Below are 12,030 nucleotides of genomic sequence, written 5' to 3'. Positions count from 1 at the left end.
TCCCACTAGCTCTGTTTTACACATGGTCATGTATTTATGTCAATCCTAATCTCCCAGTTCATCCATTGTGGCCCCCACTCCCCGCCATGTCCACACATGTCTTCTCTACGTCTGCATTTCTATTCCTCCCCTTCTCTTTTTCCCAAAGATGGGGATGGGGTGGGAAATACTTTGCAGATCGCAAAGCCACCATGGCTCTGGGACGTGACATCATTAAGAGCATCTGTTTCTCACGTAGGATCTGTCTTCCTGGTCTTCTGCTGACGAACTGGACACCTCAGGATCTGTGAGTCCTACCTCGGGAAGAAGTACCCCAAACAGACAGAAAACGGTAACTTCCCACGGGTTACTTTCAGTTGGCCCAAGGGAGGGAACACGGGGGCGCGACGGCCTTTGTACCTGACGCAGGGTCCAAGGGCTCTCCCCTTGCAGAGCAGGGGTCCTCAGGCAGCGTGGGGTTGTCACTCTGTGACACGGAAGAGCTCCATTTCCTCAGTCCTGCCTTGAACCCTCTCCACAAGCACTCAGGAGCGAAAAGAACAGTTCCGTTTTTCAGAAGAATCAGGGTTCAACGTTGCAGTTCATAAGCAGGGAGACAAATTATTTTTCTTGCTCCAAGGGCCATTTCTAATACAACGGTGCCCCTTGTCCCTTTGGCGGCCCCTCCCTTCAAACCACCACCGCCATAGTCCACCTCAGAAAGGTCGGCTCCACATAGAGGGGCGCCTCAGGCAGAGGTGGACAAAACCGAGTATCTCACGAGACCATTGAGTTTATAAGACCAACGGGGGTTCTGCTGACTCTCAAGCAGAGAAGCTCCTGAAGGTGGTCTTGAAGGTTTTCTGTGACTGTATTGCCCCCAGAGTGGCACCAGCTCAAGATAACTCACGCACAAGGCCTGTTATGGGGCTGTCTCCCTGGCACACAATGAGGAAGAAAAGACCAGTTTTGGCCCCTGCTACCCTCTCTACCTTGATTTCTCTGTGTAATTAGAGGCTCGTTTTTCGTTTTGTTTTTTTCTTTTTTTTTTGGTCTGGCTTTATGATTATATTCATTTTGATTATCATTCCATTTCTTTACTTTTTAGAAATATTGATTTCATTTGTATTTTTTGTTATAAACACTTAAATTCTATGCTGATAAATGTTATTATCTTTTTAGAATTTTTTTTTTATTTTTACTACATTCACTAGTTTCCTGTAGATCCTAGTTTAAGAATGTGAAGGAATACTGGCTTTTCAAGTCAAATTTTAGCCTTTATTTGAGTATTTAACTTATTGAGTCTTCATCACTATACACAGAACAGTCTCACTTCATCATTATTTTTGACCTACCTGCCAAGAATTGTAATATTGTTCCAGTGTACTGGAAGATGAAAAAATATGTAAAGTATATTTGAAGTCCGTAACGTAACATATTGCAGTTTATATTCATTGTAATTAAATATGCAGAGATCTTTCGGTGGTGTAGTCATTTATGTTTTTACCACAAAAAGGGGGGAAATGTACCCTCTGTGATATGCATGCCAAACCACCATCCATGTTTCTTCAGTGATGAGTAATATAGATGTTCATTGATTTTGCTTCTTCAACCAAAGAAAAGCCAGTTTCCTTGATTCGTGGGTACTGATCATTGCATTTGGTTTATATTTCCTTTGCTGCACTTTTAGTTTTCATCAGTAGCTCGTCTTTATTTGCCTGGACTGAACATTCTTCTTTCTTTACCCCTGTTCATTGCAAACAGCCACGAGGCAAATGTAGTCTCTCACAGCCTGGACCCTCTGTCAACAGTCCACATAGCAGGTACCTTATTCTCCTGGTTTCCACACTGTTCTAGAACTCCAAGAGGATGATGAAAATTGTCCATGATTTAGTCAGGCCTCTATTTGGTCTGCCTCAGGGTAGTTGAGAAACTACTCTTTTCAGTCCACACCCTTTCCTAATAAATTGAGAGAGAATTTTCTAAGTGGAAAGTACGAGAAAATCTCAGAGCGTAAAATATTTGGACCCTACCAAAATTTTGTTTAACTATACATAGGCCATCCAGTACTTTTCATCCAATGATGTTTATTCTGTGTCCTCATAAAGATTCGACGTCACTGATGGCACAGTGCCATTTGATTCATGGCAGAATTTTATCATCCTCTTTATTTCTAGATTTTACAATAAGATAGGTATAGATCAATGAATTATTTTACCATCCCCAGAACCCACAAATCTGAATAAAATCTACTAACACCCCCAGCTTTTTATTTTATTTTCGTGTTTTATCCAGATGGTGGGTTTTGGAGTCTCAACATGGCAAGTCCTAATCTGATATCACTTAAAATTTATAGGCACCTTCTCTCTTCTGCTTCTCCTAAAACTCCTCTTCAGCCAGCACACACACTTACCTTCCTGACCCTCGGCCAGCTCTTTCCCTCCGGAAACGAGCAGTCAGTCTCCCCCCCGCCCGGGGACCTCCAGATAGCCTCCTCACAGCTGCCGCTCTGCTTTACGCCTGGCTTCCAACAGTCCCTGTCTCTGCAGTTAGTGATGCTTTGCCTTCTTCGTTGTCGGTGTGACGTCTGTGCCCCCGGCCCTTTCACTAATCAGTTCACATTTCCCCAGACAACTTTTTGAAAATACTGTCCGTGGAAGCTGACTCTTCATTCCAGTCGCCAGAAGTTCACTTTTAAAAGTGGTTTGTCTCACCACTGAGCTGGAATCTCAGTTCCTGGAAGGAGGGTGGGGGATGAGGAAGCGCAAACAGGCCCTGAGTCAGAGTGTTAGCTTTCCAGCTGTGTGCTAAAGGGACCAGCCTTTGCTTCTAGTCGTTTTCACTCAGCTGTGTAGTATAGAACAGATCATGATCTGCTTTCTGGTTTTAAGCTTCCCTTCACTATGTTTTGCTTTTTTTTTTTCTTTCCCTTTGGTTTGGTTTGATGACAGTTTTGTGGGGCTTTTTTTTGGGGGGGTGTGGTCTGTAACAAAATATCAATAATAAAACATGAATGGAGAAAAACTCATGGGGATTTTTGAAGATCACGATGGGCTTCTCCAGGTGTGCTGATGTTTTCTTAGCCCCCTATAAAAAAGACATCATGTACTGTAGAGAGATCACTGTTTCATGAAGTCCATCTTCTCGCCACAAATTACTGATGTGTCATGGACAGAGACGGGGCATCCTGTCCCCACAGTTCCTTTAAGGATACCAGAGACACACTCTGTAGTTGACGTAAATGATGGTGATGAGAAGGGGAAAAGCTCTTATGTTATTAGTAGTATCCATACTGGTAGCAACCACCCTTTGGTTCCCAATTTCCCCTGTTCTTTCAGACAGCCACCCGGCCTTATGAAATGTCAAAGGCCTCATTTCTCAGGGCAGCAAGGGCTTCGACACATTTCCTAATGGGGCTTTGCAGCTGGGGCAGCCACGTTCTCAGTGTGACATCCGCAAGGTGCCTTCAGCTCTGCTCTGTCCAGCACTGTTGATTAACATCTTTCTGAGCACACAGCACGGTGTCCACTTTGCTGCTTACAGGACCTGAAATACAAATGATCCTCACCTGAATGGCAAACGTTGGCAAACACCTTGGCAGGCGGATTGTGGTTGAACATTCTTGGATCCTTAACTCCTTGGCACCTCTCTTTGGGGTGCAGCCACGTGGACAATAACATGGAGAGTCTGCTGGGAAAGAATTAACTTCTCTCACAATCCAGGCTGTCACGGTGTTCCTTTACATTGGACTGGAGATTACCTCGCGTTTGATCTTGCACTGGCCCAGCAAACTTCAAAGGTTATTGCCCAAGCACAAACAGTTGAGAACGTTGACCGCAGCCATCTGTGATGGGAAAATTTTCGGCATGTATTCTTTCTGAGAGCAAAGAGGCTGACTTGAAAGAAGCTGGGTATTTGTTTGAAGGGAGGGTTCTTATATTCTTTTTGTGGTTTAAAGTCAGATATTAAGAATATCAGTTGTTTGCCTGCTGTATATTTCAGATTGATTCTAGAGCCATTGTCCTCTGTTCTCTTACATGATATTCTAGGGCTAACAATGGACTGATACCAGTGTTTACCATACACCTACTACATTTAGGCCCAGGACCCACAAAATTAATACAATATGGTTCGTGTCATAAAAGAATAGTGATATGTCAGAATCTAGGGATCCCCTAAATCAAGACTCTTTAATATTCAAAACATTTGAAAGCATACATTCCTAGTAACTATTCAGAATTTTTGAGATTAAACATACTTAAGATGCATGGCTTTTTGAAGCCATGTTTATGATGGCCCAGCTGACACTTTTTCTCCAGTTTTGATGTGAAATTATCTAACCTGAGAGCCAATTAATGTTCAAAATTCTACTATAGATTAGTTGAAGTTCACACCTGGGAAGATTTTACTCCAATTTCCTGCAAGGCAAAGGAAAAACTCCTCCGTAGTCTGCATAGAGGGAAATGATGACTTCATTCCAAAGCTGAGAATTGTAACATGTAAATCTTCCCTGGGCCTCTTTAGTCTTTGGCACCTTTTACACAAAGAGCTGAGACAGAATAAGGGGCGAATGACTGGCTGAAACACTGAAACAGAGGGGAAAAAAGACTTCATTTTAAAATGTGTTCGAGGGAGCATTTAAGCAGGCACAGTGGGGTTTTCACACGTACATGAGGGCCTCACTGTAAACACTTCAGTTTCTTGTGGAATTTTTTTTGCAAGTCTTTTCTGTCCTCCTTTGGGGATTTATTTATTCAAAGCTCTCAAAGGCCTCAGCCTAAAACAACCTTGCCCCCGAGGCGGTCGGACACCCTGGCATAGGACAGTTAGTTATAGGGCAGGCTCCACTGTGTTTCGTGTATATTTTGAGGTCTGCATTCCCAGTGTTTCCCGGGAACAACTAAGACACTTTGGAAAAATATATCACCTCTTTGAAAGTACTGCTATAAATCAGGGCTATTTCCCTGGAAGAAAAGGCTGAATCTAGCAATATCCCTGAGGGTGTGAGTCAGCACACCCTTGCTTTAATCATACAGATAAGAATGATAAGTTGATGACATTTATTTAGCATTTAGTGTATTCTAAGGACCATGCTAAGCGTTATATATCTGTTATCTCATTTCCTTATTTAATCCTCCCAACATGTTCATTCCCAATTTTATAGACAAGGATATCCGGAAATAGAGGCATGAAGATATAGAATTTGAAACCAGGTCTCTCTTACTTTGAATCCTAGCTTGTTAACCACTCCACCCAACTGCAGGCTCTTAATGGGTGTGTGTGTGGGTGTGTGCGTGCGTGTGCATATGTGCTCAGTCACTAAGTCATGTCCGACTCTTTGCAACCCCATGGACTCTATAGCCCACCAGCCTCCTCTGTCCATGGGATTTACCAGACAAGGATACCAGAGTGGGTTGCCATTTTCCTCTCTAAGGGATCTTCCCAATTCAGGGATTAAACCCGCATCTCCTGCATTGGCAGGCGATTCTTTACCAATGCACCACCTCCTGAGAGGCTTACTTGAAACAGCGGTTCCAGGGCTGGGGCTACCGTGGGCTGCCTGAGATAGCTTTGGACCAGCCAGGATATTCATTTTGGAATAAGGGGAGACAAACCCTAAGTTGATTCTGAAAATTTGTCTTCTGAACCACATACCCAGGGAATAAAGATCACTCACACAAGAACAGAAAAGATCACGGACAACCTGATATTTCCTCACAAAATTTTCTATTCCTCTGCTACCGGTGTTTGCTCACAAGTTACAAGATGAGTCGAAAGTGTCTTTTCATTTGTGTTTCAGTGACATATGCACAGAATTAACTCATTTTATTTCCTTGGTGATGTAAAATTTTTGAGATGAGTTGCACCCCACATGCACACTCACTCCTTAGGCTTCTCACAGCCCTTCTGAGACTTTCTTTGCTGTGGTGTGTTCATAGGCATGGGCTTCCCTAGTGGTTCAGCTAATAAAAAATCTGCCTGCCATGCAGGAGACCTGGGTTCGATTCCTGGGTTGGGAGAATCCCCTGGAGAAGGGAAGGGCTGCCCACTCCAGTATTCTGGCCTGGAGAATTCCATGGCCAGAGTGCCCACAACTACACATATTTTGGGAAAGAGATGAAACAATGCCTAGGCAGTTTTTTTACCCTCAAATTTGAATGAGTGAGGGGAGTAAGAAAAATTATAAAATAAATGTTTACTTGTAGAGAATAAGCATGTTTTTGCAGGACAAGGTTACCCGAAATATCTCCATTGATTAAGTTCCTTAAGCGAGCTTACACATTTAGTTTTTCCTCTGTCAACTCAGCCTCCACCACATCTGTTTGTAGAGTAAGGCCCTTGGAGAGGGAGGAGTGAGAGATTTTTGTTCTTCCTCCTGTCAGATTCCCCAAGACTCTTGAAACTTAATTGAATTTAGATTAATAGATTAAATATTAAAAGTACTCACTTACTTGGTATCATTAACCTGCTAGTATTAATACTAGAAGGGACAGGTTCATCCTAAGGAGAGAGAACTTTGGGACTGTTGAAACCTTAGTAATTGCCCCACGCGGGCGGCATTGTTTTCAGTAGACCAACTGGACATTTCCAAGAGCAGTCAAGTGCATGGAAAATCACTAAGCACTGTGTGTTCTCTTTGTCCCCATCTTAGCCCATTATTTCTACCCAGGCTGGCATTCTTCAACATTAGAAAGCTTGCACTAATTAAATGTTGATACAGAATGCTCTGATGCTGTTAAATGTGCCATGTCCTTCAGTAGACTGTGGCATCTGAGCCTGTCATCCAAAGATGGTGACCTTGTCTTGCTTTTCTCAGGAGTGGACTAGTCAATGTGTAGCCCTTGTTTTGATCTCGATCTTTGGCTTAATTGTTCAAAGAAGCTAATAATTGACAAACAGGCTGTTCAGCTCTGTCAGTCAGATTCTTAATGATATGCATGAATCTGCCCATCACTAATGTCCTAAAGTGTCTCCTAAAGAAAAAAGTCAGTTTGAAATCTCCCTCATTTTATTCAGATACTGAATAATAAGAAACATGGAGCTCTCTTTTGTTTTTAAGTCATCAGATAGCTGACAGGTGGAGAGTGTTGTTCACCAGGGCCTATTTTCAGATCATTCAGTCCAGAGCTCATGGGTGACTGTCTCATCCTTCTCCAGACACTTTAAACCACTGAATTCATAGACTGTCAGAACCAAGAAGTTTTTAGGAGATTAATGCACTCTCATCTTTGCAAATGAGAAAACTGAAGGCCAGAGAGATTAAATTACTTGCCCACAGTTGTACAGCTGCCTCAAAATAGAATGTCCCTGTGTCCATATCCTGACTTGGTGGTCTCTGTAAAGCTGTGAGGCTTTATGATTAAAAGCATTTATTCTAGACATGAGGAAACCACTCATCTCCAAGTATTTTAAGATATTGCCTTCTTTGCCTCTACATGGGAGATACCCATGACGTAAATATGACCTGAATGGCCTTCATTCATGCCACCAAACAGCAAAATATTACAGAGACATGCTGTTGGAGCTCTTCCTTTTTTATATTTTTTACTTTTTGGCTGCACCTTAAGGCATGTGGAACCTTAGGTCCCTGACCAGTGATCGAACCTGTGTCCCCTGCATTGGAAGGCAGAGTCTTAACCACTGGATCACCAGGGAAGTCCATACAGCTCCTCCTTTAATTGTCAACTGGGGCACGTGATTTACTCTATTTATAAAGCCTAAGTTCTAAAAGTTAGAATACCAGAGTTGAAGTTTTCATTCTATGCCATGCTAGCTGTGTAACCTCGAGTGGGTTGCCTAACCTCTGTGCCTCCTTTACGTCGGCTATAAAATGAAGGTGGGACAGGAACACCAAGGACTGCTGTGGGGATGAAGTGAGAGACAAATGCTTCTGTTATCCAGCAGTTAGAAGAGTAAATGTGAACTTTTGTTAGTTATTTATCTACAAAATCAGAAGATGGATTACCTACTCTAAGGCTTTATCTCAGGACGAATATTTTACAGTTAGGTAGCTAGAGAAAGTTCTAATTAATAGATATGTGACAGACTTCTTTTATGCCCTGGGTCAGGAAGATCCCCTGGAGAAGGTAATGGCAAGCCAGTCCAGTGTTCTTGTGCCTGGGAAATCCCATGTACAAAGGGGCTTGGTGGGCTACAGTCTATGCGGTCACAAAGAGCCAGAGGAGACTGAGCGTGCACGCACATAGCGCATCTTCACAAAACAGTGTTTCTGAGCATTGGTCCTAGCAGAGGGCAGTTAATCAATTTGACCACTAGATGGTGATTGAACTCTTGTGGCCTCCCAGTTGGTAACCTCTTTACATTCACCAATTACTGGAAGACATAAAGTGCATAAAACATGGAGCTTGCAAGTTGGAAGCCTGTCTAGTCTAATTTGAAGGATTTGAAGAAGAGGTTGTAGCATAGAGGTGAAGTCAGTTGTTCAAGGTTTGTAGACCGGAAAAGAACCCAGTCCCAATTTAGGCCAGGGGTCTGTTTTTTTCAATCACGCTCTGAGAGCTGCTGCTCAGAGCTTCTACGGGGCTGGTCTAGACTGTTTGTTTCACATATTTCTTTGTGAATTTATTGAAAGAGTTTTGAGTAGTCCCTCTGTTCCCTTTTAAGGGGATTACTTCTGTTTTTTATCTTAACATTTTCTTTGGTGCCACTCCTCACTGATACCAGTGTAATCTGGCTTCCGAAATTAGTGGCTAATAAGGTAGCTCTGATAGCTCAGTTGGTAAAGAATCCGCCTGAGATGCAGGAGACCTCGGTTCAATTCCTGGGTCGAGATTTGCTGGATAAAGGATAGGCTACCCACTCCAGTGTTCTTGGGCTTCTCTTGTAGCTCAGCTGGCAAAGAATCTGCCTGCAATGAGGGAGACCTGGGTTCGATCCCTGGGTTGGGGAGATCCCCTAGAGAAGGGAAAGGTTATCCACTGCAGTATTCTGGCCTGGAGAATTCCATGGACTGTATAATCCCTGGGGTCTCAAAGAGTCGGACATGACTGAGCGACTTTCACTTTTCTTTTCAAGGTAGCTGGAGACTGTGTTTTCTCATGAGATAAGCATACAGAGTGACCAATACAGTGTTCGTACCTGTATACCTCTCCTGTGGTCTCACAATCAATGCCCTTACCATCAAACCATTAGAGAATTCAGACTAGGTGTGGGGAATGAGTCTCCTTGGTACATCTGTTCTTTCTGCTTCTGCAATGTTGTGTGTGTGTGTACACAATTCCTCTTGTAAATAACATTGCTTTCCTCCTCTTCTGCACTAGTAACCAAAACATTAATGGATGCTTACAAAGAGAAAGCAGTACCCCCCACCCAGAGCCTATTTCCATATTCAGTGTTTCACAGGCAGTCTTTCTTATGAATTCTGAAGTTCATGCTTCATCTCTAATGCACTGTTTCAAAAGTAGATGGGGAAATTTAAGAAGATAGGAAAATGTGGAACATTGGGTCTAGAAGGAGCTTTCAAGGCACAATCTATCTTCAGAAATAGTGTGTCCGTTTCCCAAATTCATGGAGCCAGTGACAGAAGGATCACCCTGGATTCAGTATCATTCAGCACCTGTGTTGTGTAGACTGACTCCACTGCCACACTTACTCTTACAGCCTTGGAATCCGCTAATATTAGGCCAGTCGCTGACTCAGTGCAAGATGAAACCAGGGTATACTCTAAGGTTAATTCAACTCTGTGGGTCTGTGCAAAATGACTGCAGCTGTCCTTGTCCTTGCTACACGGACTCTGGCACGTCCAGGACAGCTAGACGGGAGGAAGACCTTGTGTCATCCCGACAGCCACTAATTGTGCCTAATGTTGCTCTTGATATTCTTACACCAAAAATGTACTGCATCAAACATCTACATTTTAATTATCCCGGGTCTACTTAATTTATGCTGGTAGAGTGTGTGTAGAGCAATTATCTTTGTTGGAAAAGGTTTTGCCAAATCGAGGGGTGGAATTTGAACCCAGTTAGTTACCTTTAACCGACTAAATGTCTGCTTTCCATCAGTGCAGTTTCCAAACAACTCTTCATTTGGTGGTGGGTAGGTCACCTGGGTTTACTGCAGAAGGCTGGCAGCTAACTGCCAGGTTGGGTTGTGTTCAGCCTAACCAAAGGGGAGGAAGCATACAGCAGCATCCACCCAACACTGGGGATACTTGAGTTATTGATGTCGATTCTTCTCTCAGGTCCATAAGAGGTGGCTCCGATTCCTCCCTTTCTGAGCCTCGGCCAGCCCGGTCCGGCCGAGCCTTCCTGTTCAGAGTCCTCCGAGCGGCTCTTCCTCTTCAGCTCCTCCTGCTGCTTCTCATTGGGCTGGCCTGCCTAGTCCCCATGTCAGAGGAAGACTACAGTTGTGCCCTCTCCAACAATTTTGCCCGATCATTCCACCCCATGCTCAGATACACCAACGGCCCTCCTCCTCTCTGAACCAAGCAGATGCTCTCTGCAGCTTGCTGTTGGTCGCCTAAGGAGGAATTTGGCCCAGGGCAATCCCAAAAGAGCAAAGAGAGGACGTGAGTCTTGGCGGACGCCCTCGTTACGGCAGCTGACGCCCACCTCCCCCTCCCATGTGTGCAAATCGCAGCTTCGGAGGCGACGGTAAATGGTGATGGGGGAGGGCACATAGAGGACAGAAGCTGGGAAGAAATTCTGGTTGAGCCTCAGCACTCAAGAGAGTCAAGATTTCCACCGCTCCCTGGACACGTGAACTCTGGGCCCTTGGCCCATCCTGTGTGTGCCCAGGGACTTCCGGAGACCATCTGGGCAGCTTTCCCACAGTGCTGCTCCATCCGTTCAACAAGTGATGCTGCCTGAGCACCATGTTGGCATCGAACAATCTACCAGCCAACCAGTGCTGAAGAGATTTGAAGACCCTGTAACATACAGTTTTTAAGAGCTTATATGGCAGCTTCCTTTTTACCTTGTTTTCTTTGGGGGCATGATGTTCTAACCTTGCATTAGAAGCACAAGCTGTAAATCTAAAAGGCACTTTTTTTTAAAGGTATAAAGAAACATTGGATGTAATAAATAAAAATCATGGAAGGCTTTATGTGAAAAAAAAGTTGAATGTTATAGTAAAAGAAATGATATTTATGTATGTACAGTTTGCTAAAGCCAAGTTTTGTTTGTATCAATTTATTTGCATTTATTACAGATACTATGAAATATTTTGTCTGTGCTTTTTTTTCCTTCCGAAAGAAATGACTCTGAATTTCCCTATTAAGCAGGCACTTCTAAGAATGCAACTTGCTGCTGCTGCTGCTAAGTCACTTCAGTCGTGTCCAACTCTGTGCGACCCCATAGACGGCAGCCCACCAGGCTTCCCCATCCCTGGGATTCTCCAGGCAAGAATACTGGAGTGGGTTGCCATTTCCTTCTCCAATGCATGAAAGTGAAGTCACTCAGTCACGTCCGACTCCTAGTGACCCTATGGACTGCAGCCTACCAGGCTCCTCCATCCATGGGATTTTCCAGGCAAGAATACTGGAGTGGGTTGCCATTGCCTTCTCCAGAATGCAACCTGAGTTATCTTTCTTTTGTAGAATAAATGAAGCTGAAACATAAGTGTATGTTAAAAAAAAAAAGGAAAAAAGGATGAACAGAGGTAGTACATATTTAGACAGAACTCTGGATAACTTCTCCCTTCTCCTTCCACAGCCAGTCACATCTCCCAGCTGTCTCCCAGGTGCCTCCCAGCATCTTTCATACCTTTCCTATTCTCCTTTCTTTTCTGTTCTCCCTGCACAATTGGAGGAACCACCTGTAATCTCCTGACTGAGGCCCCTTCTCCATTCTATCCCAAGGTTTACCAAAAAAAACACGGGAATATCCCTGAAGCACATTTCCATTCAGACCCCTTCTTTGCTCCAGAATCTTGTTTTCATCATCTAGCGGAGGAAATATAATTTTAGTTTATCATTCAAGTCCTCAGATTTTATTCTGTCCATCTCATCTTGCCAACTCATGGCTCTCATGGAGCTGTTTGGTGCTCGTGGTCATTTAATCCACCGTTGAATAATCAAAGGAGGAAGATTTA

The 12,030-nt window shown here is 43.7% G+C and overlaps 1 protein-coding gene across 1 annotated transcript in view; it reads left to right on the top strand.

Moving 5' to 3' along the window:
- The window catches only part of SYNE1 (spectrin repeat containing nuclear envelope protein 1), a 501,407-nt gene extending 490,248 nt beyond the window's left edge, over positions 1-11,159 (top strand). Inside the window, 3 exon segments of the mRNA XM_070376885.1 lie at positions 239-331; positions 1,744-1,802; positions 10,181-11,159. Of these exon segments, the coding sequence (XP_070232986.1) occupies positions 239-331; positions 1,744-1,802; positions 10,181-10,421 (393 nt within the window). The 3' untranslated portion in view covers positions 10,422-11,159.
- Positions 11,160-12,030: the final 871 nt, after the last annotated feature.

Source organism: Bos mutus, chromosome 9 (genome assembly GCF_027580195.1).
Source record: "Bos mutus isolate GX-2022 chromosome 9, NWIPB_WYAK_1.1, whole genome shotgun sequence".
Taxonomy (NCBI): Eukaryota; Metazoa; Chordata; class Mammalia; order Artiodactyla; family Bovidae; genus Bos; species Bos mutus.
The sequence above is the reverse complement of the archived record's forward strand: the minus strand, read 5'-3'. Positions and strand labels throughout refer to the sequence as shown.